Source organism: Sorex fumeus, unplaced genomic scaffold (genome assembly GCF_029834395.1).
Source record: "Sorex fumeus unplaced genomic scaffold, SorFum_2.1 ptg000098l, whole genome shotgun sequence".
Classification (NCBI taxonomy): Eukaryota; Metazoa; Chordata; class Mammalia; order Eulipotyphla; family Soricidae; genus Sorex; species Sorex fumeus.
Window position 1 is genome coordinate 71,175,283 of NW_026606155.1, and position 16,010 is coordinate 71,191,292.

At 49.6% G+C, this 16,010-nt stretch overlaps 1 protein-coding gene across 1 annotated transcript; it reads left to right on the forward strand.

Moving 5' to 3' along the window:
- Nucleotides 1–112: 112 nt before the first annotated feature.
- On the forward strand, nt 113–14,983 carry RIPK3 (receptor interacting serine/threonine kinase 3). The gene is made up of 11 exons (XM_056133909.1): nt 113–293; nt 11,254–11,359; nt 11,561–11,701; nt 11,882–12,191; nt 12,669–12,814; nt 12,942–12,988; nt 13,186–13,344; nt 13,429–13,496; nt 13,732–14,100; nt 14,228–14,288; nt 14,807–14,983. Exons 1-11 carry the CDS (start codon nt 113–115, stop codon nt 14,956–14,958), a joined length of 1,740 nt encoding a protein of 579 aa, XP_055989884.1. The 3' UTR covers nt 14,959–14,983.
- Nucleotides 14,984–16,010: the final 1,027 nt, after the last annotated feature.

Here is a 16,010-nt window from a genome sequence, read left to right on the forward strand (position 1 = left end):
ATATAAAATGTTCTGGATGAAGCTAATTGTCACCTTTATTAAGAAAGGTATCTTTGAGACTCACAAATGAATCTTGGAACCAAGCAGCTCACTGCAGAGATGGCTCCAGACCATGTGCCAAGCTGATTTCACCTGGGCACCTCAGATAGGAGCAGACGTCCGCCCTCTCCACCTGCACCAGATGAACCCCAGCAGCCCCAAACTTCCAAAAACCAATTGCCACTACCCTCAGCCCATCTTCACAGGCCCATCATGGGATCCCAACGAAGAGAATAAATCCACGAAAAACCCAGGTATGTGGGACCAGTAACTGAAAATGCCAGGCCTCAGGGGGTCAGGACTAGGCCATTCTTTCCCTTCTCCCCGCCATTCCTGGCCCTGGCTGTCATGCCCAAGAACTGCCACTGGGTGCCATTTAAGCACACTAGTGGCCATGATCCATAAACTCACAAATGAATCTCAGCCTGCTGCAGAGATGGCTCCAGACCCTAATTATATTAATTTTTAGAATCCCAGGAGTGTGCGGCCATAAAAGTGACCGCACATATCTCATACCATTTTTTTTGCTTTTTTGTTGAATCACTGTGAGATAGACCCTTACAGACATCTTATACTATTCACACAACAATCAATACAAAATAAATTATCTTGCATCTGCCTGTGGGGCAATATTGAATGTAATAAATTATTGTGAACAACTTTAGGAAAATAAAATTAAAAAATAAAAAAGAAGGATTTCTTTCTTTTGTATGTCCAGCAGGTAGCACAAATAAAATCAAATCAGGTAACACAGCCCTACTCCCATTGTTCATCTAGATTTGCTTGAGCAGGCACCAGTAACGTCTCCATTGTTACTGTTTTTGGCATATACATCACAGGTAGCTTTCCAGGCTTTTCAATGTGGGTGGAATACTCTTGGTAGTTTGCTCGGCTCTCCGAGAGGGACGGAGAAATCAAACCAGGGTCAATCGCGAACAAAGCAAAAAGAGGAGGCCTGTGTTACCTGATTTGATTTTATTTGGGCTACCTGCTGGACGTACCTACTATGCTATCACTCCGGCCCAGTATTTAAAAAAAAAAAAGCCTGGATCAGGTGATGCTCCTAGGAGCAAACCCAACATGCATGCACACAAAGACTTGTTCTCTACTGTATTTGGGACCATATGTGGTGTTGGAGGTGGAACTAGGCTTGGTCATATGCAAGGCAAGTGCCCTACCCTCAGAGCTATCTCTCCAGCTCTTTCATATTTTTTTTTTGGTAAAAGAGGGATCACAGCTAGTCGAGCCTGGAGCCCTGGTTCACTCCTGGCCATGCTCAGCCTGATTGTACCAGGTGCAGTTGGGAGCAGGGGCCCCAGGGGAGTTGGTAAAACCTGCAGTACAGGGATGATAAAGTGTAAGGGATGGAATTCACGACCTCACACATGCTGGGAATGATGGCCTCTCAGTATTTGTATTGTAAACCATAAAGCCCAAAGGCAGAGAGAAAGTAAGAAGGAAAGCGTCTCCCATAGAGGCAGGGAAGGGGGGATTGAGTGGAGGTGGCCAGAGAGATACTGGGAACTTTGGTGGTGGACATTGTACTCTGGTGGAGTGTTGGGTGTTCAATCATTGTATGACTGAAACTCAATCATGAAAGCTTCGTAACTATATCTCATGGTGATTCAATTAAAAAAAGGTAAAGGTAAAGGCCCTCCCGTTGATCGTCAATTTGCTCGAGCGGGCCCAGTAACGTCTCCATTGGAGACTTTGTTGTTACTGTGTTTGGCATATTGAATACTCTCGGTAGCTTGCCGGGCTCTCCGAGACATACAATTAAAAACACATTTAAAATTTTTTAAAATTAAGTTAGCACTCACTTCAATAGTCTAGACAGGTTTTCTGGTAGGTTCCCTCCCTCAAGCAGCTGGGCATGTCCATTCCATGAACAACGCTGCCCCTTTGTGGGTATCCTTTGGGAGGAGTCAGGATATGGAACATTTAGTTATTCCACCTTCCTAGGCTTCGAGTCTTCTTTCCTGGTACTCCCCCAAATCCCCTACTTCCCCCCATCCCCCAAGTTCTAAGTTCTGGTTCCTCAACCCCATTGTTATTTTTATTTTTTGTTTGGTTTTGTTTTGTTGGTACCAGAAATATGCCCTTGAAATAAAATATGCCTTTTATTTCTTGGGAGCTCACAAATAGAAATTTTATTTTATTATAATTTTTTTATTTTATAAGGGAGTTCACAATATTTCATTACATTTAATATTCAAATACCATTCCCACCACCATTACACCTTCCCACTACCTTATTTCAGATATTTCCATTCCAAAGCCCAATCCCTGTCCCAAAGAAGAACCAAAATATTATATTTTGTATTGCTTGTTATGAAAAACCACTGAAAATGCTACAAGAAACTATTCTTAGAGGAAAGGGTGTGAAGATTATTCTATTTCAATAGGATCCATTAAGACCTTCTATAAGAGATCACTAACATGTTGTTAAAGGTCGAGGCTTGTGTGCTTTTATGTATATATCTGTAAAAAAGTATATTTCCCTCTAAGATTGTTTGCCTACTGCTTTGAATCCCATCAAATGCGGTACAGTTGGAATATTGGTGGGGTTTGTCCCATGAAGTGTTTGTCCCATGAAGCATTTGCGGCCATGCAGTGGATTAGGTCCAGCCTGAGCGTGTGGAGGGTGGCCTTGAGTGTGGAGGCAGTTGAGTTCTGGAGGTTTTTGGCTGCCAGGGCTGGGTCCCTTGGGGCAGGGAGGGTTCTCACCTGCCCCCCTCTAGGGTGCCCTGAGTGAAACAGCCTGGCTCTGGATCTGGCGTCACTAATGAATTTTAAAAACTTTATGTAGGGCTGGAGTGATAGCACAATGGGTAGGGCATTTACCTTGCATGTGGCTGACCCGGGTTCAATTCCCAGCATCACATATGATCCCCCGAGCACTGCTAGGAGTAATTCCTGAGTGAAGAACCAGGAGTAACCCCTGTGCATTGCCGGGTGTGACCCAAAAAGGAAAAAAAAAACCCTTATGTAGTATATAGATATTCTGTTTTGAAAAATTTGTGCAAATTCTGTCTTACCATTGAAAGCATTTTTTAAACAAAAACCTTGATTGTATGATATATATTGTTTTGTATCTGCTTTCCTTTGTTGTTGTTTGTTTGGGGGCCACACCTGGCTCTGTGCTCAGATCTCACTTCTGGAGATACTCAGTGCTGGATGGAACCAGGACTGTCAAGTGAAAGACACACACTTAACCTCTACTCTATGTCTCCATCACCTCCAAATTGATACATTATAAATATATGAATATTAATAAATATTGGTCCTGAGCATCTTTTTTCCCCTTTTTTTCAGAGAATTTGAGGGGGAAATCCTTAAACAGTGCTCATGAGGCCCGGGGGGGTAGAGGACCCTGCCATTTTCAGCTATCCAGGCCTGCAATTCAATGCAAGGGTCCCAGCATGAAGTGCGGCTTTAAGTTCTGTGATGCCAGAGATCCCAGAAGTGTTCAGGGGCCTGTATATACTGCTGAGGATCAAACCAGGTTCAGCCATATGCAAGGCAAGTGCCTTGCCCTCTGTACTATCTCTCCAGACCCTGGAGCATCATTTGAATGATAGAAATCTTTCATTTTATAATTCATTTAATCTAGTTATTATTATTGGATATTGAAGATTCTAATTTTTCACTAATTTAAACACCTCAGTAAATAATAACCTTATAGCTAAATCTTACAGAAATTATGATAGTTTTCCATTTTTGATCACATATAAAAGTAATATAGGCCTGGGGCCAGAGTGACAGTACAGTGGATAGGGCATTTGCCTTGCACTCAGCCAACATGGGTTCAATCCCCGGCATCCCATATGGTCCCCCAAGCACTGCCAGGAGTAATTCCTGAGTGCAGAGCCAGGAGTAACCGCTGAGCATCACTGGGTGTGACCTGGCACTGTAGCACTGTCCTCCCGTTGTTCATTAATTTGTTCAAGTGGGCACCAGTAATGTCTCACAACAAGTTGTGAGACTTATTACTGTTTTTGGCATATCGAATATGCCACAGGGAGCTTGCCAAGCTATGCCGTGCAGGCGGGATACTCTTGGTAGCTTGCCAGGCTCTCCAAGCGGGATGGAGGAATCAAACCCGGGTTAGTAGCGTGCAAGGCAAATGCCCTACCCACTGTGCTATCACTCCAGCCCTGCTATTTCCCACATATTAACACACAAGTATGTTTATACATACATATACCTACACAGATATATCCTATATATTGCTTCTTCTGAAGATCTCTGATGCATAAAGAGAGAGGTGTCAGACTTTTATTTAACAGTACAGTGGAATACTAAAATTGGTTGAATTTATGGTCACAAACATTTTAATAGAGGAACTTTTATGTCAGTCACTTCAATGATAAACACAAATTTTAAATTATGCGTGTGTAGTAAGGACAGAATTCGTGGGTTAGGAGGAAACAGCAGTGGAGGAGAACCCAAAGAAAAGTACATCCGTGCATTGCAGAAACCTTGGTCATACATCAAGAGTTTCTCCTCTGACTCCTTTTTGTTTTCCAGTCTTTCAGAATTAGGCTGTAATTACCTGATCCAAAGAAACTGGAAAGGAAGGAAAGTTGAAAGCAGAAAATGTTGAAAGCAGGAACATCGAGAGAAGCAAATGGATTGAGAGTGACTGACAAGACAGAAGAGGAAGGGAAAGCCATCGCATGAAGAGCTGGTGATCAGAATGAAAGGCGGGCAAATCACCCCGTCCAGATTTACACCTTCAAAGAAGAATCTCTCGGCTGAACGTCAAGTTTAAGATCCAGGGTTTGACAAGTACTTTCCTCCTGCTTACTCAAGTCGTTAGTTTTCCTGGGAGAGCACCAAGGGTGAAGTGCCTAAAAGGAGGGTAACATGCTGTCACCATCAGACTGTGTTGAGCCGACAGTAGGGGCCAGTATCAGGGAAGAGCATGGGTTTATCTCAGCCTTTTCAATGGGCTTCCTGGTCTTATCAACTCAGGCTGGCAGCCCACTCTCCCGAAAGGGATCTGGAGAGAATGAGTGAGAATGAACGAGCCCATGTAGAGGGTGAGCTACCCGCTCCTGCTCTGCCAGCTGCCCCAACGGGTAGGGGACTCCTGCCCAGGCCCAGGCTCCAACTCAGTGCACCCAAACGAGGCATTTGACTTGGGCTTCTCTCCCTCGGATTGTGATCTCCGTCACAGTCTCTCAGTCGAGGGTGACTTTCTTTCCAAGCCCACAATTTCCCTTCCTTTACACAGATGCAAAAATAAAAAAGAAAGAAAGGAAAGGTACCCAAAGACTTGTGGAAGGTGAAAAGAACCCTGGAGAACTTTCAAGGAGTGAACAGCGCAGGAGGGCGTGCAGATGTGGATGAGTGGGGTTTGTCAGGTGTGAGCATATATTCATTTGTTTTCTTTCTTTCGTCCTTTCTCCCTTTCTTTCTTCCTTTCTTTTCTTTCTTCCCTTTCTTTCTCTCTTTCTTCTTTCTTTCTTTCTTTCTCACAGTGAGATTCACAGTTACAAAGTTTTTCATAATTGGGTTTAAGTCATATAATGTTCCAAGAGCCATCCCATCACCAATGCACGTTTCCTAGCAACAATCCCTCAGTTTCCCTCCTGTCCTCCTCCCAGCCTGCCGCTATGGCAGACACTTTTCCTCTCTCTTCCTCTCATTTTCTCTCTCTCTCTCTCTCATTTTCCTTTAAATACTATGGATCGCAGTACAGGTACTGAAAGGTTATCATGCATATCACTTTATCTTCTTTCAGTACTCAGTTCTTGTTCAGAGTGATCATTTCCAATGATCATTGTCACAGTGGTCCCTTCTCTGTCCTAACTGCACCCCATCCCACCCGACTTGTAGCAAGCTTTCAACTAAGGACCAGTCCTCCTAGCCCTCATTTCTACTGTCTTTGGGTCTTAGTCTCATATTACGTTTTTTTAATATCCCCTGAATGAGTGCAGTCATTCTACCTCTGTCTTTCTCCCTCTGACTCATTTCACTCAGCATGATACTTTCCATGTCCATCCATTTACAAGAAAATTCCACAACTTCATTTTTCTAAGCAGCTGCATAGTATTCCATTATGTAGATGTCCCCTAGTTTATGTATCCAGTCATCTACTCTTGGCCACTTAGAGGGTGGGGAGGTGTGAGGGGGTAGGGGTGCAGAAGGGGCGTGTATATGCTAGTAAGCTGGAAACTCTCCTAGAGCTTGCCTGGCTGTTTCAAGACACTCTCCATCACAGCCACAGTCCATTCAGCCCACACACAGCCCTTGACTTCCCTGACCTGAGCCTCTATGTGTGAGAAAGAGGTTGTCTCCACCTCTCCATAGGCCATTTCCTCTCTCTCACTCTAAAAGCCATAAAGGTCTACTTTCGACCAAAGCACAAAAAATTGTAAATCTACAACTTTAAAAAAAATAAAATAAAATAAAGGGAAAAGAAAAAAAGAAAGAAGAAAAAAAAGCCATAAAGGTGCATTCCTAAACTCTAGCTCTCAATTTAATCGAAATTATAATCAGTAAGTCTCAGTAGCATAGCCAACCCATTTCTTCCCTGCTGCTATTTAGTTATGCATTTGAATAAATTTTCTAATCTTTCCTACACCTTGATTTTCTCATTTGTTAAAGTGGGTCCAACTCAGGGGGTATGGTGCCGCCAGCAGGTCAGTTTGTACCTGTGAGGTGAGTGCATCAGCAGCCTGATGGCACCATCAGGCTTTCAGATACCGAAAATTGCTGCTGTGCCTTTGGCCAGACCCCAAAAACTTGGGGCAAAGTTTACCAAGAAAGTAAACAGCCAAAAGTTAGGTATGTGAGAGACACACCAACAAACCACCTCTGGCTCAACTATATAATTGGAGGCATGGCCTCTCTGGTTCCTGATCGAACTGCTTAACGGCCATGATCCCAGAGACTCAGAAACGAATCTCGGAACCCAAAGGCTTTTGGCAGAAATGCGTCTTGTTCCTGCAGTAGGTTACTGGCTGGACCACTCCAGGTGGGAATAGGTTTCATGCCTTGGCCTGTTCCCCTTGGCGGCCCAGTGACCACCATCCTCCAGAGGCCACTGGACAGTCATGTTTGGGCCTGCAGTGAGGAGACACGCGGGGCCTCACCAGATGGGGGTGGAACCAGTCCTTTCCTCCCCATCCCAGCGAGACCCCAAGTCGCCGCCTACAAACGGCCTCTCTGGCTCCTGATAAAGCTAATTAACGGCCACGATCCCAGAGACTCAGAAACAAATCTCGAAACCCAGAGGCTTTTGGCAGAAATGCATCTGGACCGCATACCAGGTGGCTGCCGCCTCAGAGCTTCTTGGAAAGCCAGGTATGAGCCAGCGGTGACGGGGCAACTGCAGTCTCATGGGAAGGGGTAGGTACCGGCTTGTCCTTCACGCCCTACCAAGGTCACAAGTTGCTCCCCACAAGCGGCTCTCTGGCACGGCCATGGCTACAGAGGCAAAAGGACTTAATCCAGAGCCCGGCAACTTGCGTCAGAAAAGTGAATGGACCATGCGTTAAACTACGGCAACATGCCTCCCCGGGAGGGAAAGGGTGTTGCTCCCTTCTGCCTTCCCCACCCCACCCCCAGCAGCAAGGTGGCCACCGCCTCAGAGCTTATAAGAAAGCCAGGTATGAGCTGGCGGTGACAGGGCAACTGCAGTCTATCATGGGAAGAGGGGGTGGTATTGGCTCGTCCTTCACGCCCTACCGAGGTCAAGCGTTGCCCCCCCACGAGCGTCTCTCCGGCACAGCCATAACACCAGACGCACAGAAACCAATCTGTAATTATCTGGCTCTTTGCAGAAATCCAAAATCGCGTGGCCGCAATAGCAGCCACGCAACATTGTTTGATTCTCATAACCAGCTATAGAAAACAAAGTATTTTACAATGCCTTTTCAGCAATTCTGATTGTTGGCGGGGGGGGGGGGAATTCTAAACTATAATGGTGCATCTTTTGTTGAAATAATGAATGTAGTCAATGTAGAGAAGAGTTAAGTGGAAATCATCTGCCGCACAGGCATTGGGAGGGGGGTATATTGGGGTTCTTGGTGGTGAAAAATGAGTACCGGTGAAGGGAGAGGTGTTTGATCATTGTGTGACCAAGACTTAAACCTGAAAGCTTAGTAAATTTTCCCACAGTGATTCAATAAATAAATATAAGAAGAAAAAAATAAAGGTGAATGCTTAGTTATAAAAAATAAATAAATAAAGTGGGTCCAACTCAGAATCATGATAAGAATAAAATGACTCAGAAAAAAAATGTCCAGCACAAAGTAAATAGTAGTTACCACAAATTATTCTTAGAATTAGAGCGATAAACATATTCCTATATCTCAACTCTTCAAATCATGATCCCTTCAATGACCTGCCCTGGATCAGATTGCACTTTACGATTGCACTCATTTGTGAGATATAAAAAAGCATACTATGAGACTAAGACCCAAGGACAGTAGAAACAAGTGCCAGGAGGATTGGTCCACTGTTGGAAGCCTGCCACAAGTGCTGAGGGAGAGGGCAGTTGGGATAGAGAAGGGACCACTACGACAATGATGGTTGGAAGTGATCACTCTGGATGGAAGCTGCATGCTAAAAGTAGGTTAAGAACCAAACAAACATGATGACCTCTCAGTATCTTATGAACCACAATGCCCAAAAGGAGAAAGAGAGAGACAGAGACAGAGAGAGACAGAGAGAGAGAGAGAACTGTCTATCCTAAAGACAGACTAGGGTGGGAGTGGGGTGGCAGGAGGGAAACTGGGGACATTGGTGGTAGAAAATGTACACTGGTGTGACCTAAACAACAACAACAACAACAACAACAACAACAAAGTAATATAGGTCAATGTAAAACACTCAGACATAATACAGAGAGCAGGGCACTTGCCTTACATGCTGCTCACCTGGGTTTGATCCCTGGCATCACATATGGTCTCCCAAGCCCATCAGGAGTGATACCTAAGTGCAGAACCAGGAGTAAGCCCTGAGCACCACCAGGTATGCTGAAAAAGAAAAAAAAACCTCAGACATCAAAAAAAAAGAAAGAAATTATCCATAATTTTTCTCAATACCATTTGATATAATATTGGAATTTTTTGTTTTGCTTTGTTCTTGAGCCATACTCAGCTCTGCACTCAGAGATCACTCCTGGCAGGCTCGGGGGACCATGTGGGGTGCTGGGAATCAACCCTGGTTTGGCTGCATACAGAGAAAACACCCTACCTGCTGTAGTATCTATTGTTCTGGCCCCCTAATACTGGAATCTCTTAATCAGACAACTGATAAGAACTGGTGGAGCAGAGAGACAGCTCAATAGGCTGAGCATATGATTTATGTGCTGAAAGCTGGGTTCAATCCCAGGCATATGGTTCCCTGAGCATTGCCAAATAGGAAGAAAATGCAAGAAAATACCATACCAACCACATCCTCTGCCTCTCACCCCAAGACCTATGTTCAAGGAAGCGGATAGGTACTAGAGATGAGCCGATAGTAATCAAAGACCATCAGGAAGAGAGAACTGAAGGCATGACAGACATTCAAGTAGGCTTGCAAAGGCCGAGACCACTGGGACCAGTAGCTCCAGGTCTCAGGACAGAGCAGAGCTCCAATATCCACTCTACCTGGCCAGCCAAGGCCTTCTTCAAGGAAGAGGACTCTGAACACTCCAGGTTCTCAGCTTTTCAGGAAACTCCCTAAGTCTTGGCTGTTCACTTATTAATCCAACAACAAAGACAGCAAATAGTTACTGGGCACCTACCATCAATTTCTTTAGGAAGGGATGGGATTTTGGGTGCTCAGGGGCTATCCTAAATTCTAAGTTTCTCCAAGTTCCTGGGTCCACAGGTGATCTTCTCCAGGGAATGCATAAGTCAGGAACATGGGATCTGCATGGATTGGCACAGGACAGAGGGGACGTATTGATTCCTGACTTTGTGATTAGAAGTGACCTCTGGTGGTGCTTAGAGGGACAATATATGATGCCAGGGACTCAAGTGACTCTATCATGTGGGTGTGCTCTGCCAACATGCATAGTGTGAATTCTGGAGCTCCTACTTGCTCTAGAAGCCACAGTTAATTGTGGGCCACTTCAGTTCCAAACCAACAGAGCCCTAGACCACTGGAAGGACAAAAGTATGTGCTGAGGTACCTTATTTCTGAAAGTTGGTACGTGACCCCCAGGCTTGAGTCCTGCATGCAGACCAAAGGTCTCAAACTAGCTACATCTAACTCCCTGCACTCACAGTCAGACCAGAGCAGGTAAAATACAAACACCTGTTGTCCATCCTAAACTCTAAGGTCCCCCCAAGTTCCTGAGTTCACAAAGGACATTCTCCAGAGGATGCATGAGCGGGAAATATGAATTACTAACCAGTTAATTCATACGGATTGACACAGGGGAGCAGGAAGCAAGGTTCACCACATATGGACACCACAACGTCAGCAACCCTAGGACTAAGCCCGTCCACCTAGCTGACCACAGTACCTGGGTCTTGGTCTCAGAACAGGGAAATTAATAATATTGCAGGAGCTCACCTAAACAAGGGCAGCTAGAAGGGCCGTCAGGGACCCTGGCAGAGGCTTCACCACCTCCTAACAACTTGAGGGTTCCACCCTGAAACTGGACAACCTGATGATTCAGATCAGAGCCCTGAAACTGCACAACCTATTGAGTCAGGTCTGAAGTCCAAGGCACAGGGCACCGAGGAACCAAGATGAGGGGATTTCATTCATTTCCTTCTCTATAAAAGAAGCAGTAAAAGCAGCGACAAAGCAGCAAGTCTCAGGGGGTGCAGATACATAGTAAAAGTCTCCTGCAGCGGTAGGAGAGCCAGAACACCCCCCCCCAAACACACACACACACACTCACACACGCAGATAAACACACAAACACAGACACACACACACACACACACACACACATCCTCCTCAACACCAGGCGCTCTCCACCACGAGCCACCCCGAGAGGGTTGATTGCCGGTTCCTGGAAGGTTAGAATCCCTTCGGAGACTCCTAAACGTCCAATAACCCTAATCTGACCGCGCCACCGCTGGAGTTCACACAGTCGAGACCGCCAGCTCCCGGCAGCACCCCAGGCCCGGGCCCGCGCCCGCCCCCGCCGCCGGAGGCGTCATCTAGAATAGTGGGTTGCAGAAGGAAGTGCCGCAGCCCTTCGGGGCCCAGTGACCGGAACCGACGCCTGATCCTAAAACATGGACCCCCCTTCAGAACCCCTCTCGGACCCCTCTCTGCAGCAGACCCCAAGTTCCGAAACCGGTCCCTGCGGTGGGCTGGAAAATTTCCCCAGCGCCAGCCTGAGGGCGGGAAGTATATGGTAAGTGGAAGGAGGATCCGGCACCCAGCGCGCGCGCGTTGGGGACTCCGGTGCCAAGGCGCCCGGCGGGGAGCGAGGGGTGCCGCGCCAGGGGCCGCGGGTCGTACTGACCGCGCCTGGTTGTGGCCTCACCCGGGCCGGTGCGGGACGGCTCGCGGAGAGCGCGGATTGCTGGAGGGGGACGGGGGCCTGCTCTTTCAGGCAAAATGGCCCCCGAGCCCCCTTGGTGCCTGTCGAGGAATTGGAGTACGAGATGTTCGTCGGCGAAGGTGGATTCGGCAGGGTGTTCAAGGCAAAGCATAAGACGTGGGCGGATGAAGTGGCGGTCAAGATCGTGAACGCGTGAGTAACCTGTGCGGTGGGCACCCCTCGCGTGCGCGCGCGCGCGCGCGCGCGTCTCTGACCAGAACGGGGAGACAGCGCGCTCGGACCTGGAATGGGAGGAGGAAAGGGGGCGCGCCCCGAGAGCAGGAGCGGAGCCCCGCCGCAACTTCTGCTACCCCGAACACCCTTCGACTGTAGGGAGTCCATATCCGACGAGGTCAAAGCCATGGTCAATCTACGGAACAAGTTCGTGGTGATGCTGCTGGGGGTCACCAACGAACTGCAGTGGGGCGGCAGGGCAGGACCTGCCCTGGTGACCCAGTACATGGAGAACGGGTCCCTGGCTCAGCTACTGAAGCCAAACTGCCCGCGCCCCTGGCCGCTTCTCTGCCGCCTGCTTTGGGAGCTGGTGCGCGGCATGTGTTACCTGCACAGCCTGAACCCGGTGCTTCTGCACAGGGACCTCAAGCCCTCCAACGTCCTGCTGGATTCCGATCTGCACGCCAAGGTAAGCCCATGCACGCTCCAGCCCTGCCCCCACACACCGCCCCGCCCGAGGACGCGGGGGGGGGGGGGGGCGGGGGTGGCGCTGCTACTGCTGCTGCTGAGTTTCCTGAGCACCTCCCCCGCCCCCACAGCTGCCTAAGAGCCTGCGCAGGTGCCTGTATGCCAGGTGACACAGGCCATGCATGACCCATAGGATCAGTCCAAGAGCTCCCCATATCTACCGCTCCCGGACTCCCCAGACTAGCACTTTAACCCAACTCCATGGAAAAGGGATCCAGAACTCCAACGCAGGGCCCATCGGGGAAAGGGGGTGGCGGGGGCTACCATTCCCTTAACCCTCCACACCAGCTTTCCAAGGAAGTGCCTACTAAAGGCAAGGCATCGCTGCTGATTCTAGAGGAGGGCAGAGCATCCTGGGGTTCTGGAGGTTGCCTGGCCCTGACCAGTCCTCCCTATGTTCTCTTCCCTCCCTTCGCAGGTGGCAGACTTCGGCCTGTCCACATTTCAGGGAGGTTCCCAGTCAGGGGTAGCAGTTGGAAAAGCACGGGGTACCCTGGAGTACCTGGCCCCAGAACTGTTGGCTGATGTGAATCAAAGGGCCACCAGGGCCAGTGATGTTTACAGGTGAGGTGCTGCTCCTAGCACCTACTCCCAATAAGCTGCACCTCCCTGGGTCCTTCTGGGTGGAACTGGGGAGGGAGAGGACTCTGGCTCCCACTTGGGCCAGCCCTCAGTTCTGTGTCTCCTGCAGCTTTGCCATCCTGTTGTGGACCGTGCTCGCTGGAAGAGAAGTTGAGAGTAAGATTCTAGGCAGAGGTACCCCAGGGTCCTCTGACCCCGAGACCCCAAGCCCTCCTCTCTGCCTGCTTCCCCCACTGTCCAGATTTCCAAGGGCCCCTTGCATTCCAGTCCCTGCCTCTCCATCCGATGGAGCCAGTGGCCACTCGTACCCTGAGGCCTTCTCCCCAACCTATCTCCTCCCCAACCTATCCCAGCTGTGTCGAACTTCTCACTGATGGTGGAAACAGTTGGCAAGAGGGACATCCGTCCCCCGCTGCCCGAGACCAGCTCTGAGAAGCCAGGCTTTGAAGAACTGAAGGAGTTAATGCAGCGCTGTTGGAGCCCTGTCCCCAAGGACAGACCTTCCTTCCAGGGTAAGCCCACTGATAGCCTGGCCTGGGTCTGCCTGCCCCGGTAAGTTCTGCCCGCCTGCCACTGCCACTCTCCCATTTCTCCAGATTGCTGCCCCCAAACTGATAAAGTCCTAAAGCTGGTGGTGACAGACATGGATGATGCAGTGTCCAAGGTGAGTGCCGATACCCCCCACCCCCACCCCACTCCAGCAGATGTTCAGGATGGCACCCCTGGCTCCCTGGGCCCCCCAGCGACTCCCCCCCCACCATTCATCTTTATGCCTGGACCTCACTGACCCCTTTCTCCCCACTTCAAACTGCTGAGTTCCTGGCCAACTGATGTTGGACCTCCAGTCACTTTGGTGGGATTAATTCTGGTCTCCCCACTCCGCACTCCCATCCTTGCAGGTGAAGACGTACCTGTCTGAGAACAGAAGCAGTGATGGGGTGTCACCTACCCCTGAGTCAAGCTTTGAAGGGACAGAACAGGATGGTCTTAGAGGAACCACAGCAAGCAGTACCTGCATTCCCTATGAGCAGCTGAGCACTCTGAGATTGACAGAGTCCCCGACCTCTGTTCCTGAAAGACCTACAAACCCAGCTGAGAGGATGGAGACACAGAGGGAACCGATTCATCGTGTCCAGGCAGCAGGGGCAACTTCCAGTTCATCAGCCCCAATTCGGCCGCCCCAAACTGCAGAAACCTCATCTTTCAGAAGGCCCAATTCCAGCCCCAACTCGGCCAGGAACCCAAGATTTGAATCCTCAGGGAATCAGGTGAGACCATGTCAGGACTAGGGGACACACCAGGATGTCTGTTATTCCTGTTCCCTTGGGAGTGAGGAGGTGTGCAGTGGGGTAACAGCTCAGGGACAGGGGACTGAGAGCTGTGTGTTATTTACAGGAGGCTGGGAAACAAAGCAGCCCCGAGCATGGCTGGGCACAGGCACCAGGTTCAGCACCAGGTACCCCATCCTCACTCTCCTCTTCCCACCTGCTCTTCCTCAAGACTATCTAAATCTGGGTACCTTGGGGAGAGGGGACAGAAGGATAAGAGGTCACCTACCCCTTCCTGTTTCGTGAATCTACCCCTTCCTGTTTCATGAAGAAACTGACAGACACCCATGCAACTGAATCATGCTGAGGTTACCTCGAAGCCCAGATTTGACCCCCGGGACTTCCCCAGCCCCAACTTTGTGAACCCTTAGATTCACCAGCTATTCTCTTGAACCAGAGGGCCTCCCAATAGAAAAGACCCAAATATCAGAGTTATGGAAATCAATGGCCAGTCCTCTTAAGTCTCAGCACTGGTTCTGAAGAGGCAGCCCCAAAGGGGACGGCTCAAGACCCATGTAGACCCAGTCACTGGGTCCCATGGACCTGACTTCTCATTTCCCAGAGTGAACCCACGCTGGTGCTGCCCTCTGCTCTCTCCTCTTGAGTTTCTGATGACTTAACTCATCCACCACCATTTCTCTTCAAGGCTATGTTGTCATACAAGGCTGCCAATCGGTGCAGTTTGGAAACAACAACCAAATGTACTCATCCCCAGGAGCCCTGGGTTCGTCCTCGCAGGCCAGGAGGCCCCCAGTCATCCATTGGAATCCTCGGTGGCCCCGTCCTCCCCGCCAGTAGCAGAATTTGGGGAATCTGCAGATGAGCTGTCTTCTGGTGCTAGTATAATAATATCACTGGAACTAACTGAAGCAGTGAGCCTTGGTGTGTGCACCGTAACTGACCTTGTATCGCCAAGAGTCAATAAACCGAAGAGAATTTTAACTGAGTCTGTGGCTGTATCATCTAGGGTCCAGGGCCCGTTGGGGGGACTAAAGAAACCTATAGCCAGGGAAGGACAGGGGTCTCGGTAGTCCCATGAAGGCAGAAAGCTGGACACTGACGGCTGAGGAGCCACAGTGGCCTGGCACACAGGGTCAGCGCCCAGCCGGAGGCAGGAAGGAATCTCAGCAACCAGACTCTAATCTCTGGGAGGAACACTTCCTCTGGACGCTCAGACCTAAACCCAGACCCTGTGAGACAGGCTAGGCCCCACTCACTGCCCTCCCCACTGACTTTTTCTTCTAGTCTTGGCGACTTGCAGCAGCGTCCTGGGAAGGGAATTCCGTGGGAACTTTTAGATACAGCCATCACACAGCACACCATATGCTCAGGTTTTCAGGGGTCAGGCCCCCTGCAGTCTCTTCCCTCCAGGACTCAGGCACACCCCCATCTCGTCCCAGCTGCAGAGCCCTTTGATTTCCAGCTGCTGTCCGGGAGAGGAACGTCATAGGCCCCACAAAGCGACATACACAAAAGCCTCCGCTAGACATGGTGGAAGCATCGACCCACTCAGTTGCTCAGCTCAGGAGAGGGGACAGAGAAACTCACCTCCCCCAATGCCCCACCTGCCCCCATCCTGAGATCCACCCCCACCTGGTGCCTGCTTCCCCACATTCTGGCCCGGCATCCCTCCAAGCCCGCCCCGCAGTCATCCCTCATCCAAGTATCCCACCCTCACCGGGACCCCGGAAACTCCCGGGGCTCACCCCAACTCCTGCGTCTCTCCCGTGCTCTGCATTCCGGGTTCTCGCGAGCTGCCCAGGGAAAGGGCAGTGGCGCGGGAAAGACAAGAGGAGGGCGGAGGCCGGAGGAGCAGCCGGACACGGGAAGGGGCCGGGCCGTCCCGTTGG

Coding starts and splice junctions, on each gene's coding strand:
- RIPK3 (XM_056133909.1), top strand. CDS start 113: ATGTGCCAAGCTGATTTCACCTGGGCACCTCAGATAGGAGCAGACGTC. Junction 13,345..13,428: donor GGACAGACCTTCCTTCCAGG/GTAAGCCCACTG, acceptor CCATTTCTCCAG/ATTGCTGCCCCCAAACTGAT. Junction 14,289..14,806: donor GGCACCAGGTTCAGCACCAG/GTACCCCATCCT, acceptor TTTCTCTTCAAG/GCTATGTTGTCATACAAGGC.